This window comes from Sarcophilus harrisii, chromosome 3, assembly GCF_902635505.1.
Source record: "Sarcophilus harrisii chromosome 3, mSarHar1.11, whole genome shotgun sequence".
In the NCBI taxonomy this organism is placed as follows: Eukaryota; Metazoa; Chordata; class Mammalia; order Dasyuromorphia; family Dasyuridae; genus Sarcophilus; species Sarcophilus harrisii.
In genome coordinates this window covers 604,234,507-604,253,945 of record NC_045428.1, presented here as the reverse complement: position 1 = coordinate 604,253,945, position 19,439 = coordinate 604,234,507, and the positions used below count along the sequence as shown (strand labels likewise).

General features: G+C 50.3%; 2 protein-coding genes across 2 annotated transcripts in view; both read left to right on the top strand.

The window, feature by feature from the left end:
• Positions 1-1,209: 1,209 nt before the first annotated feature.
• On the top strand, positions 1,210-3,223 carry TMEM86B (transmembrane protein 86B). Its single transcript, XM_031957309.1, has 3 exons — positions 1,210-1,308; positions 1,585-1,831; positions 2,531-3,223. The coding sequence occupies exons 1-3, from the start codon at positions 1,270-1,272 to the stop codon at positions 2,911-2,913; spliced, it is 669 nt and encodes a 222-aa protein (XP_031813169.1). The 5' UTR covers positions 1,210-1,269; the 3' UTR covers positions 2,914-3,223.
• A 983-nt stretch (positions 3,224-4,206) lies between these two features.
• The window catches only part of PTPRH (protein tyrosine phosphatase receptor type H), a 29,256-nt gene continuing 14,023 nt past the window's right edge, over positions 4,207-19,439 (top strand). Inside the window, exons 1-7 of the mRNA XM_031961797.1 lie at positions 4,207-4,254; positions 4,833-4,866; positions 4,989-5,246; positions 6,153-6,418; positions 7,939-8,071; positions 13,733-13,999; positions 17,557-17,820. Of these exons, the coding sequence (XP_031817657.1) occupies positions 4,207-4,254; positions 4,833-4,866; positions 4,989-5,246; positions 6,153-6,418; positions 7,939-8,071; positions 13,733-13,999; positions 17,557-17,820 (1,270 nt within the window). The remainder of the gene's footprint in view (positions 4,255-4,832; positions 4,867-4,988; positions 5,247-6,152; positions 6,419-7,938; positions 8,072-13,732; positions 14,000-17,556; positions 17,821-19,439) is intronic.

The following is a 19,439-nucleotide window of genomic DNA, read 5'->3' as shown; positions in this document are numbered from 1 at the left end:
TCCTGGGGGCTCCACTTGTGGCTGGGGGCGAGACCCAGGGGTGTGGCTAAGAACCGGCCCATGGGGGACCAACGGGGAGCCAGCAGAGCGAAGGGACAGTGGGGCTAGCTCCGGGGTCATGGGGTCAAACCCCGAGCTGCAAGGGGACTCGGAAGCCAACGGGTCTGGTATTCTATAGCCGTGGGAACTGGGAATGAGGGGACGGAGCGGGGCTCGCGCGGGGACATGGGCCGTGAGCATCAGAAGCAGGGCGAGGCTGCAGGCTAGGAGGGGGCCCAGGGCCTGAAACCCTCGGGGAAGAGCGGGGTGGGCGAGGCCCGGGCAGGTCAGGTCCTGGCAACAGGTCCCAGAGACGTGGGGCAGCCTGGGAGGCAGCCCCCAAGGGGGGGCTGCTGGTGGGAGCATCGGGGGTAGCCCACGCTCGCCCTTCTCCCGCCCCCTGACTCTGGGCCAGGACAGAGGGAGCACCAGCAACCGTGGGATGGCTCGGCTGCCAGGAGTCCGAGGGGACGAGGTCCGGCGTGGAGGCGGGCAGTGGCTGCAGATGGCTCCACAGGGCACAGGGAAAGTGGGGGGCAGAGGGAGAGAGACTGGGGAGGGGGCGGCAGAGGAAGAGACGGGGGGGGGGGGGGGAGAGACAGAGAGAGACAGACAGACTGAGGGAGGCGCCCTGAAAGCTCGGAAAGCCGGGAGGAGAAAGGGCCGGGTGGTGTCCAGGGTTGGGAAGGCTCGGGGAGCACCGGGCCGTGTGGTCATTGGAGCTGGCCAGTGCTCAGGCCCTTGCCGAGAGCAGCTTGGGGGGGACGGCCAGAGCAGCACGGATTGGGGGTCAGGGGTGTTTGTGGGCGTGGGAGAAGCGAGAAGGGCTCTGGCCAGGCCCTGGCTCTGGGGGGCAGTGACTCCGGGCCTCTGCGGGTGGGGACAGGCCTGCATGTTGGGGGGGGGAGAAGGCCAAGGTTGGAGGGCTGTCCTGGGTCCCCAGGAAGCGGGCCACAGAGCCGGGGCCCCCAGGTCAGTGACCGGGGGCATGAGCCTTCAGCTGTGAGTCGGGGCCCCGGGGGTCTCTGGCTCTCGCTGTGGAGAGCCGGGCCCTTTCCAGCGGGCACCACCCAGTGCCATCCTGAGGGGGGAAGGGCGGGAGAATCTCCGACCTCGTTATCAGCCCAGAGTCCATGGGGACGGTTCCAGGTTAAAGTGTAACCAGGTCCCCCCATTCTCCCCCCTCCCCCTTTGCCCGGGTCACACAATTCGAGGGGTGTCTGGGCAAACATGGTGGCTCGCGGGAAGGAATCAGGGAGGACTCTAGATGTGAGACACCCCCCCCTCAGCCCCCTCCCCCTGCCCGGGAGGCCCCAGGCCTAGGTCTCCTAGGGAGGCTGGGAGAGCAGCTAGAGTTCGGGGCTGTGGGTGGGGGGGCAGGGGCCTTCGGGGGATCCCCGTGGACGTGGGGAAGGCCTCGGGGAGGCCCGGGAACTGGCCGACAGGGTCCCCGGGGCTTTGTGGGGGGCCTCAGGGGTGGGAGCGGGGGGAGCCGGGGGCGCCGAGGGCCCGGGGCCCCTGCCCACAGGCTGTCCCTCTCTCTAGCCTCTGCTCCTGGGCCTAAGGCTGGGGCCCTTCTTCGCCTCCTGCGCCCTTTACTTCCTCCTCTGGCTGCCCTCGGAGGAGCCCAGCTGGACCAGCGCTCTGGTCAAGTGCCTGCCCGTGCTCTGCCTGGCCGCCTTCGTCTGCACCAGCGCCTGCCCGGGGCCCGGCCGGCGCTTCACCCCCCGGGGCCTCCTCTGCTCGGCGCTGGGGGATGCCCTCCTCATTTGGCCCAGCGGGTTCCTCTTTGGTGAGTGGGGCGCAAGGGGGAGAGGGGAGCAAGGGGGAGAGGGGAGCAAGGGGGAGCGGGGCACAAGGGGGGTGTGGGGCGGGGCGGGGGCAGGAGTCCGAGGCCATGTAGGGCGGCCCCCACCATGGAGAGGCTGGAGAACGAGTGGGGGCCCTCCCAGGGCGCGGCCCCGCCTCCACTTCCTAGGCTCTGCACGGAGAGGGTCCCGGAGCCCCCCGTGAGCATCGGGTCTGCACTTGGCCCCTGGGGTGAGGGCGGGGACCCCGGCGCTTCCTCCTTCATCTAACCCAGGGCTGGCTGCAGTGCCCAGAGGGGGCGGGGCTGATCCGATCCCCCAGCCAGGGGGTCGGCAGCTCTGACGGCCCGGGGGTAATGAGCCCCCTATCCCCAGGAGTATGTAAACCGAGGCCGGGACTGGGCGTGTGGCCTTCTAGAAACCCAGGGCGCAAGGGGCCACAAGGGGCCAGAGACTGGGGGCAACGCCCTCCAAGGGAAGAGCAGAGACCAGCTTCCAAGGGCTCCCAGGGGCGCCTAATGCTGCGGCCTTGAAGTGGCCACGGGTTCGAATCCCTAATTGCTGGGATTTTGCAGCAGCGGAGACAGGCTCGGGCGGGAGGGGCGCGGCCGGCTGGGAAGAAGCCTAGGTAGGAGTGAGGCTGGCCCTGGCCTCCAGCCCCCAACCCGGCCCTTGCCTTGCAGGTATGGTGGCCTTCGCCGGGGCTCACCTCTGCTACCTGGGGGCCCTGGGCTGGCGGCCGCTGCGGCCGCTGCTCCTGGGCCCCGTGGCCGCCGCCTTCGGCGCCTACGTGGGGCTCCTGCATCCCCGGCTGCCGCCCGGCCTGGGGCTCCCGGTGCTCCTCTACGCGGCCGTTCTGGGCCTGGTGCTGTGGCGGGGGCTGGCCCGGGGGGGCCCCGCGGCCCTCGGAGGCCTGCTCTTCAGCGTCTCGGACGCCGTCCTGGCCTGGGACACCTTTGTCCGGCCCCTGCCCTCGGGCCGTCTGGTCATCATGGTCACCTACTACGCGGCCCAGGCCCTGCTGGCTCTGGCCGCGGTGCAGCCCAGGGCCCTCAAGGCGGACTGAGCCCCGGAGCCGCCGGCCAGCCTGGCTGCCCCCTGCCCGGGGCCTGGCAGACCCGGTCTGGGACCCGGTCCTCCCGGCGGCCTTCATCAGCTCCGGGGCTGCTGCCCCCAACATGACTCCCGGGCTCATTTCTCCAGATGAAGAAGAAAACCTTCCCTTGGACGCCCCCCCCCCCCAGCCCCTAGCCTTCTTCTTACTCCCGAAGCCCTCCACTGACATGACCCACAATCCTCCTGGCTCCCTGGGTGGGCGTCCGGCCCTCGGCAAACCCGCCGCCACCTGCCCAGACACTTAATAAAGCTGACATTGAGAACAAGCCGGGTTGTCTGTTATTTGGGGAGGGGGAGAGGGCCAAGCCTGGGGGGGTTGGGACCTGGAAGGGACCTTCCTTCCCCTCCATCCCCGGAGGCACCAGCTCCTTTCCCTGGTGCATCTTTCCCTTGTCGGGTGTGTGAGCCCCCAGGGGAAGGAAGGGGGAGGGAGGGGGCCTCATGTGGGGCTTTCCTGGCAAAGACACTGAGGGCTTTGCCATCTCCTTCCCCAGCTCCTTTGAGGCAGATGGGACCATGCGGCCAGTCAGCGTCAGGCTGGCTCTGAGCTCAGGGAGAGGAGGAATCCTGGCTCCCAGCATCCCCGACCGCCGTAGGAGCACTTGGAGGGGAGACCCTCCCCTCCCCCCTTTTTCTCTTTATGGGTGGGTGGGCTTCCATTTATATTCTAGCGCTCCATTGGATGCTTAATATTCTTGGTCTGTCTATTCGGAAAGGGCCAGGTCAAGGTCTTGGGCCCCTGGGACTCCCTTTCATTCCCCACAAAGTGCGGGTGGGTGGGAGACAAGGGGCCCTTAAGCGCCCTTGCTAACTTCCCCTTTGGCCTCCCCACCTGGGTTCTGGTGATTTGGCCTCCCCAGCCTCAGCTTCCCTATTTGTCAAAAAGGAGGGGCCGGTGCAGAGACAGCCCCCATCGCTTCTGCTGCGGCGGGCAGGAATGCAGGCCGGCCCAGAGGAATCCAGCCCGAGGGAGGCGTCGCGGGGTGTGAAGGGCTAGGAGGGGGCAGCGCCTCCTCATCTCTCCTTCCCCCCACTTCTCTTCCTCCTCCCCTTGTCCTCGCTGTCCTCCTCCACCCCAGGCTGTTACCTGTGTCACCCTGGAGAAAGGAGAAGCTGTTGGGGTGAAAGTCCAAGGGAGGGCGGAGAGCCGGGAGCTCCCACACCTGAGCTCCGCTTTTCCCTCTCCGGCTCGCTCTCGTCTCTCCCTCCTCTCTCCTTCTGCCACCCTCCCGCATCCCAAGCCATGAGCGGACTCTCCCCTGGGCCGGGGCATCTGCTGGACGTGCTGCTGGTGAGTGTCCCCGCCGGGAGGAAGGGGCCGGAAGCTTTCAGCCCGGTCTCTGGCTGGCAAAGGCTTATGGGGGTTGGGGCCGCCTAAGCTGTCAAGGGACCGGGAGCTAGAGGGACGGGGGAGGGGGGGGGAGGGTCAGGTCGCTGAGACTGGTCTCTGGGCCTAAAGGGTGGGCGACTGAGGGAGGTTCCCAGGAGTCCTAGGGCCCACATCCCCTGTGACGCCCGCCCGCTGTAAGCGATTTCTGTTACTTCCTGGACACCATCCACCCACAAGCTTGTGGCGGCCCGGCAAGTTGCCTGCTTCGTCCTGGAGGTCCCGGGCCCTGCCCTTGGCCTTGCTCTGGGGCTGAGGAGCCCTCTTTCTCTTGGCCTCGAGCCAACGGCGATGGCCAAATATTATTAATCGCACTGATGCATTGGCTCGGGTTTCCCCCAAACTTCTCCCTCCCTCCTTCCAAGAAAATGGGCCGGCTGAGCCAGGGTGAACTTTGTCTGAGGGAGGGGCTGAGAGAAGAGGGAATTCCAGCCCTGCCCTACCCAGAGCTCTGATCTCACCCTTGAAGTATTCTTCCCCAGGTGCTGGTGTGCTGGGCAGGGTCCTTGGCAAGCGGTGAGTGGCAGACAACTTCCCCGAGGCCTTCCGTTGGCCCCCAGGGAGGGCCGGGGAGGCTGGCAGGTGTAAGGGCTTTGGGGGATGCACGGGGTGTCCCTTAGCTGACCCTGTTCCCGCCTGAACCTCAGCCCAGGTTGACATCCCAGCCTTGCACGTAGAAAAGCAGACCAACGTCTCGGTCACCCTGACCTGGGAGCCCCCTAATGAGAGCTCTCCCCGCTATATCGTCACCTGGGCTAAGGAGGGCCAGCTCCTCGGGACAAATGGCACGACAGCTACTCAGTACACGGTGGAGAACCTCCAACCTGGAACCCTCTATGAGTTCACAGTCGAAGTGGAGGGAAACAGCTCTGGAAAGAGCCTTAATGCAGCCACGGGTGAGACTTTGCCCTACCTTGGGGTTGTAAGCACTGGAGAGGGAAGGAGCAAGGAAAAGGAGCAGAGGCTCTGGGGGCTCTGGGCCCATCCTGGCCATTTCCTAGGCCTGGCCCTCCGATCCTGGCTACAACTAACTGGGAGCTTTCCCCAACCTTCTTACTGTCAGTTTTTTTCTCCCTGTTGACGATTTCCTGTACATAGGTTGCTTTGTTCATATTTGCTTGTGTGTTGTCTCCTCCATCAAATTGTAAACTCCTTGAAGGCAGGGAGTGTATTTCGCCTCCTTGCTTGCTGTACTGTAGTGCCTGGCCCAGAGCAGAGCTTAAAGTAGTGTCTGGCCCAGAGCAGGCCCTTAGTAAATGCTCAGTGATTGCCGGACAGCTTGCTAGGTCTGGCATTCACTACTTCTCGTTAGGCTTCACTAGGTATTCCTTTGTTATTATTATTTTATTAAAGCTTAATTTTTGAAACATACGTGTTGATAAATTTTCAACATTAACTCTTGTAAAACCTCGTTTTTCAAGTGTCCCTCCCTTGTCCCCCCTGCCTTAGATAGCAACAAATCCAGTGCGTGTGAAACATAGTAAAAATATATTGATTCAATTATCTTCTGCACGAGAAAATCAGATCAAAAGGGGAAAATATGAGAAGGAAAAGAAAATTCACAAGATAATCTTTAGCCTTCAGGAAAGTTGCAAGTCCTTGTGATTCTACTGGGAAGTGGGAGAAGTCTGAAACCTCAAATTCAGAGGCTCCTTTGCTGCGGAGTAGCCTTTCCCCCACCAGGGGAAATTCCCCACCAGGTCACTCCAGGGACTCAATATCTCACCTCTGCTCTTGGGTACTTGGTGGGGAGATATGGGAAGCCTTCCCCTACCCACTTTTAGTTCTCTCTTCTCATTAAGTGCCCAATGAGGTCGAAGCCCTGAGCATGAAAGCCCGGAGTAACAGCTCAGTCACCCTGCAGTGGGCGGTCCCTAAGGGCCCCCAGTACTCAGACTACACCTACTGGATCAGCTGGAGCAAGAAGAATGTCCTTGTTGGGGAAGCCAATACAACGAAGACGGAGCATGTGGTGGAAGGCCTGGATGCTGCCACTGAGTACACTTTCAGAGTGAAGGCTGAGAGGAATAACATCAGCATCTCCGGCCTGAGCGCCCGGTGGCCACAGGTGAGATGGGGGCTGGCTCTTGGGGCTGATGCTGTGGCAGGTGGCACAGGGAGCCCAGGGTCTCCTGGCACACAATGAGAGCATCTGGATCTCAGGTTTGAGCGCAGAATGGCAGAGTCTCAGAGCAGGGACAGACCAGAGAGATGTCTCTTCCAACCTTTCGCTTTTAAGAAGTCAGAACCGGGGGTCTTTGGGGAAAAGAGAAGGGGGAGAAGGCTCCAGCCTTGCGTCCTTCAGGGGTTCAGCCCTCCCTGAGTTCCTTTGACTTCACTAATTAGCTGTCGTTCTAATCAGTCTGCCAAGGGCCATTCACTTAGCAAGTAGCCATAATGTGCAAGTGTGAGAATAGCAAAGTCACTCAGAGCCAGGCATCCTGGAACATTGCCTTGTACACAGAACATTTCCCTTTGAGCCCATGGAGGACTTTCAGGTTTTTCTGAGAGCATCCTGCTCCTCATTTCCCACAGAACAATAAGATTCTATGACAATCCCAGCTTACTCAGCCATTTTCCAATGTTGAGCATCCCCATAATTTCCAATTTCTTGCTCTGAGAAGAGAAGGGCTACAAATCTCTTTGTACATATAGGACCTTTTTCTTTTTTAAAAAATCTCTTTTGCAATTCACGCCCAGTAGTGGTCTTGTTAGGTCAAAGAACAGCACTGAGTTCGAAACAGTCCCTTTAGACTTTCAGGATCATATTTTTGTTCATGTGTGGTGGGGCTCTTAGTTTTTATAAGTGATTCAATTCCCTCTAAATTTACGAGGAACAGTTTCTTATCCAAACTTACTCAGTTTTACATTACACCCCACTGCATGGGCCCTGCATTCACTCGATTCTCTCTTTCCTTTCACCCTGTCTGTCCTCAAAAGTGTGAGGCTACTGACCCCTGCCCTCACTACCTTTGGTCTCGTAACAATTATTCTGGTTCTGTCCAAAGAGTTTTCCTGCATGTGGGTTTTCTTTATAGATGTTTATCATGTGAGAAATTAGAACCAATAATGAATTAGACTTTCAGGACCCTCAGGATACTTGGAAAACTATTTTGAAAACAATTCTTTAGTGTCCATATACTTTCATCATCCTTAAGGTGAAAGTAAATTTGCGTATTAATGCGATGGACGTGCTTGTTTATTTTGATATAAAGAATTGAATCTTGATGAAATATTTGATAATTTTGACTGTTGCCAAATTGTTGACCCCAAGTGGGGCCATGACCCATATTAGACCATTAGGTAAGTCAAGGCCGGCGGTGAAGGGCATTTCTGATCCCAAAGGTAACGGGGAGCCCTGGGGAGGTGGTTGTGGAGCTGGACCATGACTTGGTTCACTTGGGCTTTGAGAATATTGCTTTGGCGCCTTGAGGTCAGGGGACCCAACCTGGGGAGGACTGTGGGCACAATGGTGGAGCCTGGGGGCTGTTTACTGCTTTCTTCTCTTCTCATTAGGGTGCCCAATGAGATTAGAAGCCTGAGGATGAAAGCAGAGTAACAGCTCAAAGTCACCCTACCGGTTGGGAGGTCCTAAAGGCCCCAGTGCTCGAACTACACCTACTGGATCAGCTAGACAGGAGACTGTCCTTGTTGGGGAAGCCAGTACAACAGACGGAGCATGTGGTGGAGGCCTGGGCTGCCACTGAGGCTGTTTCTGACGGCTGAGGAGGAATAACGTCAACACAGCTCCGGCCTGAGCCGCCCGGTGGCCACAGGTGAGATGGGGGCTGGTTCCTGGGGCTGATGCCGTGGCAGGTGGCCCAGGGAGCCCAGGGTCTCCTGGCACACAATGAGAGCATCTGGATCCCAGCTTTGGGCCCAGAGTGGCAGAATCTCAAACAGAGGAGGGACCAAGAGGCCGTCTCTTTTCCAACCCTTCCACTTTCGAGAAACTGGGAGCTTCAGGGGCTTTGGGGAAAAGAGAAGGGAAGAAGGGTCAGAATGTGCGTCCTTCAGGGATTCAGACTTCACGAGTTTCCTTTGACTTCACTAATTAGCGTGGATTCTAATCAAACACATGGCTTCATAATGCAAGTGTGAGAATAGCAAAAGTCACTCATTGGTCCTGGAACATTGCTTTGTACACAGAACATTTCCCTTTGCTTGAGCTCATGAGGGACTTTCAGGTTTTTCTGAGAACATCCTGCTCCTCATTTCCCACAGAACAATAACATTCTTTTTTTAATTAATTTTTTTATTATAGCTTTTTATGTATAAGTTATACTCATGGGTAATTTTACGGTGACAATGCCAACCTTTTGTTTAACTTTTTTCCCCTCCTTCCCTCTCCCTCCCCCACTCCCAGATGACAGGTTGTTGTTAAGAAATATGTTAAGAGGTATAAATTAAATACAATATATCATATATGTCCAAACCATTATTTTGCTGTACAAAAGAATTGGACTCTGAAATTGTACAATTATTACAGCAGAGGAAATCCAAAGTACAGACAGGCAAAAATAGAGGTTGAGATTCAATGTGGTTCTGGTCATCTCCCAAATTCTTTTACACTGGGTGCTTCAGGTTCCAGTTCATTACTGCTCTATTGGAACTGATTTGGTTCATGTCATTACTGGAGAGGGTCACAGAACAACAACATTCTATGACAATCCCAGGTTATTCAGCCATTCCCCAATTGTTAAGCATCCCCATAATTTCCAATTTCCTGCTATGAGAAGAGAAGGGCTAGAAATCTCTTTGTACATATAGGTCCTTTTTCCTTTTGTAAAATTTTCTTGGTATTCATGACCAGTAGTGGTTTTCTTAGGTCGACTGAGTTCATATAGTCCTTTGGGCACAGATCGTATGTTTTGTTCATGTATCAATTAGGGCTCTTAGCTTTTATAAATTTGATTCAATTCCCTCTAAGTTTGAGGAGCAAGTTCTTATCAGAGAAACTTATTTCAAGGTTCTTTTGACCCCATTAATCCTCAAAAGTGTGAGGCTACTGACCACTGCCCTCATTGCCTTTAGTCTAGTAACAATTATTGTGGTTCTGTCCAAAGAGTTTTCCTGCATGGGTTGTTTATGTTTATCCTTGGGAAATTAGAGCCGGCCAGCCAGATGCGCCAGAAGAAATTGTTTCAAAGAGGCCCCCAGGATCCTTGGGAGAATACTTGGAAAATCACTGCTCTAGAGCAGAGCTTCTCAAACTCTTTCCACTCATAAGCTTTTTTTTTTACTAGGAAATTTTTAATGTGAGACAGTACATATGGGAACATAAAGCAGAAACCAAACATTTTACTGATAAGTCATAAAATTATTTTGAAAGCAATTCTTTAGTGCATGCTTCTTTCATCATCATTAAGGTGAAAGCAAATTTGCGTATTAATGCGATGAACATTTGTTTGATAAAGAATTAAATCCTGATGAAATATTTGATAAGTTTGACTGTTGACAATTGTTGACCCCGTAATGAGGGCCATGATATAATGGAAACGTGGGAGCAGGGTCAAGGCCAGGTGAAGGGGCATTTCGATCCCAAAGGTAATGGAGCCCAGGGGGTGTGGAGCTGGAACGACGTGGTTCGCAGGCTTTGAGAATATTGCTTTGGCGCCCGAGTCGGGGGGACCCAACCTAGGGAGGACTGGGCAATGGTGGAGCCTGGGGAAGCTGTTCCCCACTGCTTTTCTTCTCTCTTCTCATTAAGTGCTACGTGGGGTCTCGAAGACCTGAGCATGACGGGTAACAGCTCAGTCACCCTGCAGTGGGCGGTCTAAGGGCCCCAGTACTCAGGAGCTACACCTACTGGATCATGGAGCAAGAAGAATGTCCTTGTTGGGAAGCCAGTAGCAGACCCGGGCATGTGGTGGAGGAGCCTGGATGCTGCCACTGAGTACACACTTTCACGGAAATTGAAGGCTGAGGAGGAATAACGTCAGCTGGCTCGGCCTGGGCACCCGGTGGCCACAGGTGAGATGGGGGCTGGCTCTTGGGGCTGATGCCGTGGCAGGTGGCCCAGGGAGCCCAGGGTCTCCTGGCACACAATGAGAGCATCTGGATCCCAGCTTTGAGCCCAGAGTGGCAGAATCTCAGAGCAGGGAGGGACCAGAGGCCGTCTCTTCCAACCCTTCACTTTCAAGAAGCCAGAACTGGGGGTCTTTGGGGAAAAGAGAAGGGGGAGAAGGGGCATGAAAGAGACAGTGTGCGTCCTTCGAGGATTCAGACCTCTCTGAAAGGTTTTGACTTCACTATTGAGCTTTCGTCCAATATGCCAAGGGCCATTCACTTAGCAGCCATAATATTGCAGAAGTGTGAGAGCCAAAGTCACTCATAGCCGGGCATCCTGGAACATTGCACCTTGTGCAACACATTTCCTTTAACTGAGCTCATGGAGGACTTTCGGGTTTCTGGTATCCACTCCTCATTTTCCTTTAAAATTTTTATTTTTATTTAATAGCCTTTTTATTTTGGGTTATATGTGGTTAACTTTACATTAATTGCCCAAATCTCTGTTCATGTTTTCACCTCTTGCTCCCCCACCCCCTCCCTAGATGGCAGGATGACCAGTAGATGTTAAATATATTAAAATATAAATTAGATACACACAATAAATATACATGGCGACCAAAAACGTTGCTTTGCTGACACAAAAAGTCAGACTCTAGTATTTTACCACAAGAGTAGCCATGAGAAATCCAAAATGCAAAGTGGGCATAAACTAGAGGATTGAGATTCAATGCTTAATGGTTTAGTCATCTCCCAGAGTTCTTTCTCTGGGCGTAGCTGGTTCAGTTAATTACCTGCTCCATTGGAAATGATTTGAAAGTTGATCTCGTTGCTGAGGATGGCCAGGTCCATCAGAACTGGTCATCATATAGTGTGTTGTTGAAGTATATAATGATCTCCCTGGTCCTGCTCATTTCACTCAGCATCAGTTCATTAATACCGTCTCTCTGAGGAGCCTTTGCAAATATCCTGTTGGTCATTTCTTTTTTTTTTTTTTTTTTTTTTTGATTTTTATATTCCCTTTTATTTTTAACAAGAATAAAACAAAGGAATTTCATAACACAGCAAAGAGCTGAAAAGGAGAGTCCTCTTCTTATCTTAATCTTTTTTCACTGCAGAAGTAAAGAAGATCAAAAGGATATGGAAACACCTAAAATGGTAAAGACCCCAATGAAAGTTTTATGAAATAAATAAATTCCAACTTATTAGTTCACTTGGTTAAGAACCTGGTGCTAATGAAGTCTGAAAAATAGATCATTTCCTATATGAAACTTGTTAACTCCATTTTCCATAGGTCATATCTCTTTTTCCTTTTTTTTTTTAATTTTTATTTAATAATAACCTTTTATTTGGGATATATCGTGGGTAACACAGCATTAACAATTGCCAAACCTCTTGTTCAATTTTTCACCTCTTACCCCCTCTAAATGTCCAGGGATGACCAGTAGATGTTAAAATATATTAAAAACTATAACGAATTTTACAAATAAGTACCATGACCAAAACGTTATTTTGCTGGCCTGAAAAAATTCAGACTCTGAATTATTGTACCAATTGGCTTGAAGGAAGTACAAAATGCAGGTTTGCCATAAATATAGGGATTGGGGAATTCAATGTAATGGTTTTAGTGTCTCCGAGTTCTTTCTGGGTATAACTAGGTTCAGTTCATTACTGTACTCACATTGGAAATGATTTTGGTTGATCTCGTTGCTGAGGGATGACTGATCCATCAGAACTGGTCATCATCTAATATTATTGTAGAAGTATACAGTCTGGTCCTGCTCGTTTCACTCAGCATCCGGTTCGTGTAACCAGTCTCTCCAGGCCTTTCTGAAATCATCCTGTTGGTCATTTCTTGGAACAATGACATTCATAATATTCATAGACCACCAATTTTATTCGGCGTTCTCAACGGACATCCATTCGGTTTCAGTTTCTATACCATTACAAAAGGGCTGCCACAAACACCCATTGTGCACATACAGGTCCCTTTCCCTTCTTTTATGATCTCTTTGGGATATAATCCAGTATAATAGCTTCGCACTGGATCAAGGGGATGCTGAGGTTTAATAACGTTTGGGGAATAATTCCAGATTGCTCTCCAGAACGGTTGGATTCGTTCACAGCTCCACCAACAATGCATCAATGTCCCAGTTTTCCCCATCACCAACAATCATCGTTGTTTTCCTGTCATCATGATCCGAGCAGGTGTGTGGTGGTATCTTAGAGTTGTACGGTACATTTTGCAAATTAATAATGACTTGGCTGCTCCTCATTTCCCACAGAACAGTAACATTCTATGCAATCCCAAACCACAATTTATTCAGCCATTCCCCAGTGTTGAGCATCCCCATAATTTCCAATTTCTTGCTCTGAGAAGAGAAGGGCTACAAATCTCTTTGCACCCATAGGATCTTTTTCTTTTTAAAAAAATCTCTTTTGCAATTCAGGCCCAGTAGTGGTCAAAGAACAGCACTGAGTTCATTTAGTCCTTTGGGCACAGATCTTATCTTTTGTTCATGTATCAATTAGGGCTCTTAGCTTTTATAAATTTGATTCAATTCCCTCTAAATTTGAGGAGCAAGTTCTTATCAGAGAAACTTATTTCAAGGTTCTTTTGACCCCATTAATCCTCAAAAGTGTGAGGCTACTGACCACTGCCCTCATTGCCTTTAGTCTAGTAACAATTATTGTGGTTCTGTCCAAAGAGTTTTCCTGCATCTGGGTTACATTTATAAATGTTTATCATATGAGAAATTAGAACCAATAATGAATTAAAGTGTTTCAGAGGCCCCCAGGATCCTTGGGAGAATACTTGGAAAATCACTGCTCTAGAGCAGAGCTTCTCAAACTCTTTCCAGTCATAAGCTCTTTTTTATTAGGAAATTTTTAAATGTGAACCCAGTATATAGGAACATAAAACAGAAACCAAACATTTAGTGATAAGTCATAAAGAAAAATTATTTTGAAAGCAATTGTTTAATGTACATATACTTTCATCATCATTAAGGTGAAAGCAAATTTATGTATTAATGCGATGGACGTGCTTGTTTAATTTGATATAAAAAATTAAATCTTGATGAAATATTTGATACCTTTTACTGTTGACAATTGTTGACCCCATGTGGGGCCATGACCCATATTAGACCATAAGGTAAGTCAAGGCTGGCGGTGAAGGGCATTTCTGATCCCAAAGGTAACGGGGAGCCCTGGGGAGGTGGTTGTGGAGCTGGACCATGACTTGGTTCATTTGGGCTTTGAGAATATTGCTTTGGCGCCCGAGTGGGGGGGACCCAGCCTGGGGAGGGACTGGAGCTGTAGTGGAGCCTGGGGAAGCTGTTCCCCACTGCTTTTCTTCTCTTTTCTCATTAAGTGCCCAATGAGGTCGAAGACCTGAGCATGAAAGCCCCCAGTAACAGCTCAGTCACCCTGCAGTGGGGGGTCCCTAAGGGCCCCCAGTACTCAGACTACACCTACTGGATCAGCTGGAGCAAGGAGAATGTCCTTGTTGGGGAAGCCAGTACAACGAAGACGGAGCATGTGGTGGAAGGCCTGGAAGCTGCCACTGAGTACAATTTCACAGTGAAGGCTGAGAGGAATAACGTCAGCAGCTCCGGCCTGAGCCGCCCGGTGGCCACAGGTGAGATGGGGGCTGGTTCCTGGGGCTGATGCCGTGGCAGGTGGCCCAGGGAGCCCAGGGTCTCCTGGCACACAATGAGAGCATCTGGATCCCAGCTTTGAGCCCAGAGTGGCAGAATCTCAGAGCAGGGAGGGACCAGAAGCCGTCTCTTTCAATCCTTTGCTTTCAAGAAGCCAGAACTGGGGGTCTTTGGGGAAAAGAGAAGGGGGAGAAGGGGAAGAAGGGTCCAGTCATGCGTCCTTCAGGGATTCAGACTTCCCTGAGTTTCCTTTGACTTCACTAATTAGCTGTCGTTCTAATCAAACTGCCGCAGCCATAATGTGCAAGTGTGAGAATAGCAAAGTCACTCAGAGCCGGGCATCCTGGAACATTGCTTTGTACACAGAACATTTCCCTTTGCTTGAGCTCATGAGGGACTTTCAGGTTTTTCTGAGAACATCCTGCTCCTCATTTCCCACAGAACAATAACATTCTTTTTTTAATTAATTTTTTTATTATAGCTTTTTATGTATAAGTTATACTCATGGGTAATTTTACAGCATTGACAATTGCCAAACCTTTTGTTCCAACTTTTCCCCTCCTTCCCCTCCCCTCCCTCCCCCAGATGACAGGTTGACCGATACATGTTAAATATGTTAAAGTATAAATTAAATACGACCATAATATATGTAATAATAAAACGTGTTTGCTGTGTACAAAAATTGGACTCTGAAATTGTGTACAATTAGCCTGTGAAGAAATCCACCAAAATACGACAGAACAAAAATAGAGGATTAAAATTCAATGTAGTGGTTCACAGTCATCTCCCAGAGTTCTTTCACTGGGTGTAGCTGGTTCAGTTCATTACTGCTCTATTGGAACTGATTTGGTTCATGTCATTACTGGAGAGGGTCACAGAACAACAACATTCTATGACAATCCCAGGTTATTCAGCCATTCCCCAATTGTTAAGCATCCCCATAATTTCCAATTTCCTGCTATGAGAAGAGAAGGGCTAGAAATCTCTTTGTACATATAGGTCCTTTTTCCTTTTGTAAAATTTTCTTGGTATTCATGACCAGTAGTGGTTTTCTTAGGTCGACTGAGTTCATGTATGATCCTTTGAGCTTTCGAATGTGTTTTGTTCATGTATCAATTAGGGCTCTTAGCTTTTATGGCGGAATTTGATTCGTTCCACCTACAAAGTTTGAAGGAGCAAAGGTTACTTATCAGGCTTTCCATTTCAAGGTTCTTTGAGCCCATTAATCCTCAAAATTGTGAGGCTGCAATACTGCCCTCCGACTGCCTTTAGTCCTGTGCTAATTGTTGTGATTCTGTCAAGGGTTTTCTGCATCTGGGTTACATTTATCATGAGAAATTGAACAATAATGAATTAAAGGTGTTTGAGGCCGGGATCGCCGGAGAGCCCTTGGAGAAATCTTTCCTAGAGCAGGCTATAAACTCTTTCCTTTCATGACTTTTTTTTTTTGAAATTTTAGTATGAACCCAGTATATAGGAACATAAAACAGAAACCAAACATTTAGTGATAAGTCCTTAAAGAAAGGTGTACAAAACTTAGTCTTTAGTGATACATATGCTCAATATCGTAAGGTGAAACAAATTTATATTATTACGATAAAGAATGCTTGTTGTTGATATAAAATTTAATCTAGATAAATATTTACGATAAGTTTTGACTATTGACGTTATGTGTGGGGCACTCAGAACGATAGGTAGTCAGGCCGGTGAAGGGGCATTTCGTCCAAGGTATTGGGGAGCCCCGGGGTGTGGAGCTGGAACACTTGGGCGTGGTTCATGAGAATGTAGCCTTTGGCACCCGAGGTCAAGGACCCAGCTTCAAAGGGAGGGACTGGAGCTGGGTGGAGCCTGGGAAGCTGTTCCCCACTGCTTTTCTTCTCTTCTCGTGGTGCCCACAATGAGGTTAGAGACCTGAGGCAAAGCTTTGGGCCCAACAGCTCAGGTGCCCTGCAGTGGAGGTCCCACAAGACCCCAGTACTCAGACTACACCTACTGGATCAGCTGGGCAGGAGGCCAAGCTACTTGTGGGGAAGCCAGGCCACAATGAGGGCGGAGCATGGGGCTGGAGTGCGCCACTGAGGTACATTTGCAGTGAGAGGCTGGAGGAATAACGTCCAGCAACTCCGGCACAATTTCCTGGTGGCCACAGGTGAGATGGGGGCACAGCGGCCCTTAAGGCCAGCAGAGCAGGGTGGCCCAGGGAGCCCAGGGTCTCCTGGCACACAATGAGAGCATCTGGATCCCAGCTTTGAGCCCAGAGTGGCAGAATCTCAGAGCAGGGAGGGACCAGAGCATTCCAACCTTTAAGAAGCCACAACTGGGGGTCTTTGGGGAAAAGAGAAGGGGGAGAAGGGGAAGAAGGCTCCAGTCATGTATCCTTCAGGGTTCAGACCTCTCTCAGTTTCCTTTGACTTCACTAATTAGCTTTCGTTCTAGTCAATCTGCCAAGGGCCATTCACTTAGCAAGCGCGCATTGAGAAATGTGCAAGTGTGAGAATAGCAAAGTCACTCAGAGCCGGGCATCCTGGAACATTGCCTTGTACACAGAACATTTCCCTTTGCTTGAGCTCATGGAGGACTTTCAGGTTTTTCTGAGAGCATCCCCATAATTTCCAATTCCCTGTTCTGAGAAGAGAAGGGCTACAAATCTCTTTGTACCCATAGGACCTTTTTCTTTTTTAAAAAATCTCTTTTGCAATTCACGCCCAGTAGTGGTCTTGTTAGGTGAAAGAACAGGACTGAGTTCATTTAGTCCTTTGGGCACAGATCGTATCTTTTGTTCATGTGTCAGGGCTCTTAATTTTTATAAATTTGATTCAATTCCCTCTAAGTTTGAGGAGCAAGTTCTTATCAGAGAAACTTGCCTCAAGATTTTTTTACATTTACTGTTACCCACTGCATGGGCCCTGCATTCACTCGATTCTCTCTTTCCTTTCACCCTGTCTGTCCTCAAAAGTGTGAGGCTACTGACCCCTGCCCTCACTACCTTTGGTCTCGTAACAATTATTCTGGTTCTGTCCAAAGAGTTTTCCTGCATGTGGGTTTTCTTTATAGATGTTTATCATGTGAGAAATTAGAACCAATAATGAATTAGACTTTCAGGACCCTCAGGATACTTGGAAAACTATTTTGAAAACAATTCTTTAGTGTCCATATACTTTCATCATCCTTAAGGTGAAAGTAAATTTGCGTATTAATGCGATGGACGTGCTTGTTTATTTTGATATAAAGAATTGAATCTTGATGAAATATTTGATACCTTTTATTGTTGACAATTGTTGACCCCAAGTGGGGCCATGACCCATATTAGACCATAAGGTAAGTCAAGGCCGGCGGTGAAGGGCATTTCTGATCCCAAAGGTAACGGGGAGCCCCGGGGGGGGGGGTTGTGGAGCTGGAACATGACGTGGTTCACTTGGGCTTTGAGAATATTGCTTTGGTGCCCGAGTGGGGGGGACCCAGCCTGGGGAGGGACTGGAGCTGTGGTGGAGCCTGGGGAAGCTGTTCCCCACTGCTTTTCTTCTCTCTTCTCATTAAGTGCCCAATGAGGTCGAAGACCTGAGCATGAAAGCCCGGAGTAACAGCTCAGTCACCCTGCAGTGGGGGGTCCCTAAGGGCCCCCACTCAGACTACACCTACTGGATCAGCTGGAGCAAGGAGAATGTCCTTGTTGGGGAAGCCAGTACAATGAAGACGGAGCATGTGGTGGAAGGCCTGGAAGCTGCCACTGAGTACACTTTCATAGTGAAGGCTGAGAGGAATAATGTCAGCAGCTCTAGCCAGAGCCTCCTGGTGGCCACAGGTGAGATGGGGGCTGGTTCCTAGGGCTGATGCCGTGGCAGGTGACACAGGGAGCCCAGGGTCTCCTGGCACACAATGAGAGCATCTGGATCCCAGCTTTGAGCCCAGAGTGGCAGAATCTCAGAGCACGGAGGGACCAGAGGCCGTCTCTTCCAACCCTTCACTTTCAAGAAACCAGAACCATGGGTCTTTGGGGAAAAGAGAAGGGGGAGAAGGGGAAGAAGGCTCCAGTCATGCGTCTTTCAGGGTTCAGACCTCTCTGAGTTTCCTTTGACTTCACTAATTAGCTTTCGTTCTAGTCAATCTGCCAAGGGCCATTCACTTAGCCAGCAGCCATATTGTGCAAGTGTGAGAATAGCAAAGTCACTCACAGCCGGGCATCCTGGAACATTGCCTTGTACACAGAACATTTCCCTTTGAGCTCATGGAGGACTTTCAGGTTTTTCTGAGAGCATCCTGCTCCTCATTTTCCTTTTTAAAATTTTTTTATTTTTATTTAATAGCCTTTTATTTACAGGTTATATGCATGGGTAACTTTACAGCATTAACAATTGCCAAACCTCTTGTTCCAATTTTTCACCTCTTACCCCCCCGTCCCCTCCCCCAGATGGCAGGATGACCAGTAGATGTTAAATATATTAAAATATAAATTAGATACACAATAAGTATACATGACCAAACTGTTATTTTGCTGTACAAAAAAAATCAGACGCTGAAATATTTTACCATTAGCCCATGAAGGAAATCCAAAATGCAGGTGGGCATAAATATAGGGATTGGGAATTCAATGTAATGGTTTTTAGTCATCTCCCAGAGTTCTTTCTCTGGGCGTAGCTGGTTCAGTTCATTACTGCTCCATTGGAACTGATTTGGTTCATCTCATTGCTGAGGATGGCCAGGTCCATCAGAATTGATCCTCATACAGTGTCGTTGTTGAAGTATATAATGATCTCCTGGTCCTGCTCATTTCACTCAGCATCAGTTCATGTAAGTCTGTCCAGGCCCTTCTGAAATCCTCCTGTTGGTCATTTCTTACAGAACAGTAATATTCCATAATATTCATAGACCACAATTTATTCAGCCATTCTCCACGTGATGGGCATCCACTCTGTTTCCAGTTTCTGGCCATTACAAAAAGGGCTGCCACAAACATTCGTGCACATACAGGTCCCTTTCCCTTCTTTATGATCTCTTTGGGATATAGGCCCAGTAGTAACACTGCTGGATCAAAGGGTATGCACAGTTTAATAACGTTTGGGGAATAATTCCAGATTGCTCTCCAGAACGGTTGGATTCGTTCACAACTCCACCAACAATGCATCAATGTCCCAGTTTTCCCACATCCCCTCCAACATTCATCATTATTTTTTCCTGTCATCTTAGTCAATCTGACAGGTGTGTAGTGGTATCTTAGAGTTGTCTTAATTTGCATTTCTCTGATTAATAATGACTTGGCTGCTCCTCATTTCCCACAGAACAATAACATTCTATGCAATCCCAAACCACAATTTATTCAGCCATTCCCCAGTGTTGAGCATCCCCATAATTTCCAATTTCTTGCTCTGAGAAGAGAAGGGCTACAAATCTCTTTGTACCCATAGGATCTTTTTCTTTTTAAAA

What these genes read in the sequence shown, in the direction of transcription:
- TMEM86B (XM_031957309.1), top strand. Translation starts at nt 1,270, where the DNA reads ATGGTGGCTCGCGGGAAGGAATCAGGGAGGACTCTAGAT. An exon ending in AATCAGGGAGGACTCTAGAT is followed by an intron (nt 1,309 to 1,584) that starts GTGAGACACCCC and finishes CCCTCTCTCTAG; the next exon opens with CCTCTGCTCCTGGGCCTAAG. An exon ending in GCCCAGCGGGTTCCTCTTTG is followed by an intron (nt 1,832 to 2,530) that starts GTGAGTGGGGCG and finishes CTTGCCTTGCAG; the next exon opens with GTATGGTGGCCTTCGCCGGG.